Source organism: Bison bison, unplaced genomic scaffold (assembly GCF_000754665.1).
Source record: "Bison bison bison isolate TAMUID 2011002044 unplaced genomic scaffold, Bison_UMD1.0 scf7180017851371, whole genome shotgun sequence".
In the NCBI taxonomy this organism is placed as follows: domain Eukaryota; kingdom Metazoa; phylum Chordata; class Mammalia; order Artiodactyla; family Bovidae; genus Bison; species Bison bison.
The window spans coordinates 8335-11839 of NW_011481944.1; the positions used below are offsets into that span (position 1 = coordinate 8335).

At 37.9% G+C, this 3505-nt stretch overlaps 1 protein-coding gene across 1 annotated transcript; it reads right to left on the reverse strand.

The window, feature by feature from the left end:
• Window positions 1-2358: 2358 nt before the first annotated feature.
• LOC104996309 (olfactory receptor 5M10-like) lies at window positions 2359-3372 on the reverse strand. Its single transcript, XM_010850555.1, has one exon. It carries the CDS (start codon window positions 3370-3372, stop codon window positions 2359-2361), a length of 1014 nt encoding a protein of 337 aa, XP_010848857.1.
• Between the last annotated feature and the right edge of the window lie 133 nt (window positions 3373-3505).

Sequence of the window (3505 nt, forward strand, 5' to 3'; positions counted from 1 at the left end):
AAGAATGAAGGGATGTAGCCAAAGCAAAAACAATACCCAGTTGTGGATGTGACTGGTGAGAGAAGCAAGGTCCAATGCTGTAAAGAGCAATATTGCATAGGAACCTGGAATGTCAGGTCCATGAATCAAGACAAATTGGAAGTGGTCAAACAGGAGATGGCAAGAGTGAACGTTGACATTCTAGGAATCAGCGAACTAAAATGGATTGGAATGGGTGAATTTAACTCAGATTCTGTGTATTATACTACATTAAAAACAATGTTCACTAAAAATACATAGTCTGTAGAAAGTTACAAGCACAATACTATCAAGTAAAAATTAATCTTCAAACTTATACATGGCAACTGCTTCCAATTTTGTCATATTAATTCTAAGAACAAGTAAATGTTTTAACTTATTGAGAAAATAGAACAACCAAATACAGAAGCTATCCTTTGATTTGGGACATACTACTGATGAATGTTACTCCTTCACTTCTGTCTGCTTTTTTATTTATTTATAAATAATATTTTTCGTAGAATTAGCCTTAATCAGCTGAGACTTAAGAATGAAGCCCAGATTTCTAAAACTTCAGGTTATTTGGATGATTTTCTGGAAAATGATTTGAACACATTATATTAAATATAGCAGTTCCTTTCATATGACCACTTATTATTGTGGTCTTAGTTAAAATCGGAATGTACAATATTAGAATACTTATGTATGAATGTGATAGTTGGATTATAAAGAAAGCTGAGTGCCAAAGAATTGATGCTTATGAACTGTGGTGTTGGAGAAGATCTTGAGAGTCCCTTGAACTATAAGGAGATCCAACCAGTACATCCTAAAGGAAATCAGTCCTGGGTGTTCATTGGAAGGACTGATGTTGAAGCAGTAACTCCAATGCTTTGGCTACCTGATGAGAAGAACTGCCTCATTTGAAAAGACCCTGATGCTAGGAAATGTTGAAGGAAGGAGGAGAAGGGGACAACAGAGGATGAGATGGCTGGATGGCCTCACTGACTCAATGGACATGAGTTTGAGTGAATTCCAGGAGTTAGTGATGGATAAGGAGGCCTGGCATGCTGCAATCCATGGGGTCCAAGAGTTGGACATGGCTGAGAAACTGAACTGAACTGAACTGAAGCATTCAAGGCCATTTAAAATTAAATATATGTTTCAATATAGAACAATATAGCTCACTAATAATGCAAGGATCAGTGTGGATGAATTATGTATCTTTTTATATAACTTTCTTTGCTATTGATTTTCTCAAAAGATGGCTTCCCTTGTGTCTCAATTGGAAAATAATCCAACTGCAATGCAGGAGACCACAGTTCCATTCCTGGGTCGGGAAGATCCACTGGGGAAGGGATATACTATCCACTCCAGTATTCTTAGGATTCCCTAGTGGCCCAGCTGGTGAAGAATAAGCCTGCATTGTGGGAGACCTGGTTTGGATCCCTGGCTTGGGAAGATCTCCAGGAGAAGGGAAAGGCTACACACTGCAGTATTCTGGCCAGGAGAATTTCATGGAATGTATGGGGTCCCAAAGAGTTGGACACGACTGAGGGACTTTCACTTCTCACTATTGGAACAGATTGCCTAGAAAATAATGAGCAACCACTTTTGTATTTTTTTTTTCATTGTTAGAAAATTGCTTTACAGTGTTGAGCTGATTTCTGCCATAAATAAAACATCACTGTTCACTTTCAGAAAGATATCTACACACCTCTTCATTTGTATATCATTTTAGGGCATTCTTGTGTCTACAGAAGCCAAGTGCTAAGCTATGTTTACTCAATAAATTTGCTATAATTTCGAACAAAAACATGAAAAAATATATCTAGACTGTCATTATAATATATTAATGACTGAATTGGATCTCTATTCCTGGAAGCTCATAAACAGGTGTTGAGAGTTCATTTTCAAAATTGCAAACCACAACCAATATTTATAAATGAGTAAAAAGTTTCTCAGGATATCTATAATATTGGTTGGGGGAAAATTTATAAAAAATTTTAAAGCTATGGGTGATCTGTGTACTTCAAATTTCCCTAGTCAGGCACTGGAGTGATTGTTCTACATCACACATTGAAGAAGAAACTTTTTCATAAATTTTTAAAAGAAGCTAAAAAGCAATCATCCTATTTTGAGCCTCACTATGGCTCTGTAGACCATTTGATTCAAATAAGATGGATTGGCAGTGTTCACATCAGATTGAATTAATATTAACATAATACTTGTCCCCAAGTGAATAAATTTAGTAAAATACTAAATGCGCTTATTGAAAACATTTGTCTTTAAAGTATAAATTTTGAGGAGAAATTATGCAATATCAGTGAGAACTCATGAAGATAAACTAATAGTGACAATAGACTAACAGGCTTTTCCTTGAAGGAACCCCTGCATTATTACAGATACCTTAAATATGAATAAGTGCCTAAACTGTACTTCTGTGAAATAAAAAGTTACCTTAATCATATGCCTCATGGCATGGATCACATGCTTGTTCCTTAGACTGTAGATCAATGGGTTCAACATTGGGCTCAAAAATGTATAAAAGACGGCAATTATTTTGGACTCCTCTACAGAGTTCTTAGATGGAGGCCTTAAGTACATGCAGAAGAGGGTTCCATAAAATAGAGTGACTGTTGTCAGGTGGGAACCACAAGTAGAAAAGGCTTTGTACCTGCCTTTTGCAGAATGGATCCTCAAGATGGATGCAATGATGAAAATGTAGGACATAAGAATGATGAAGAGAGAACTTAAGAGAGTGAAACCAGCAACCACAAACATCGCCATCTTTTTGACATAAGTGTCAGAGCAGGCCAACATTATCAGAGGAGGATCAGCACAGTAGAAATGGTTGATTTCAAGGGAGTCACAGAAGGACAAGTGAAAGGTCAGCAGGGCCTGAGAGAGACCATTGAGGAGACCACAAGTATAAGGGACTGTGACTAGAAAGATGCAAACGTCCTTGGACATCCTGGTGCTGTAATGTAGAGGGCTGCAAATGGCTACATAGCGATCCAAGGCCATTGAAGCAAGGAGATAAAGTTCAGTGATCACCAGGGCAATGAAGAGAAGACACTGTGTGAAGCATCCAGCATAGGAGATGGTCTTCTGGTCTGAGAGGAAATTGTGCAGCATATTTGGAGTAACATTGGAGGAATAGCAAAGGTCTACGAAGGAGAGGTGGCTGAGGAAGAAATACATGGGAGTCTGGAGGTGGGGATTGGTCCTGATCAGCACAATCATGGTCAGATTTCCTACAACTGTGATTAGGTAGATCACCAGGAACACCCCAAACAGGGCCTTCTGTAGTACTGGGTCATCTGTGAGTCCCAGGAGAATGAATTCAGTCACTATTGTGTGATTTGGGGAAAACATATTCTTATTCCTTGAGAACTGAAAGTGACAAAGAAAGTTAAGAATTCTGTATGACAGGCTCTGCATTCACTCCATACCTCTTACATTTACTCATTGATCAATTCATCTGTGAAGAAATTTCTATTTTTCAACA

What these genes read in the sequence shown, in the direction of transcription:
- LOC104996309 (XM_010850555.1), bottom strand. Translation starts at nt 3,372, where the DNA reads ATGTTTTCCCCAAATCACACAATAGTGACTGAATTCATTCTCCTGGGA.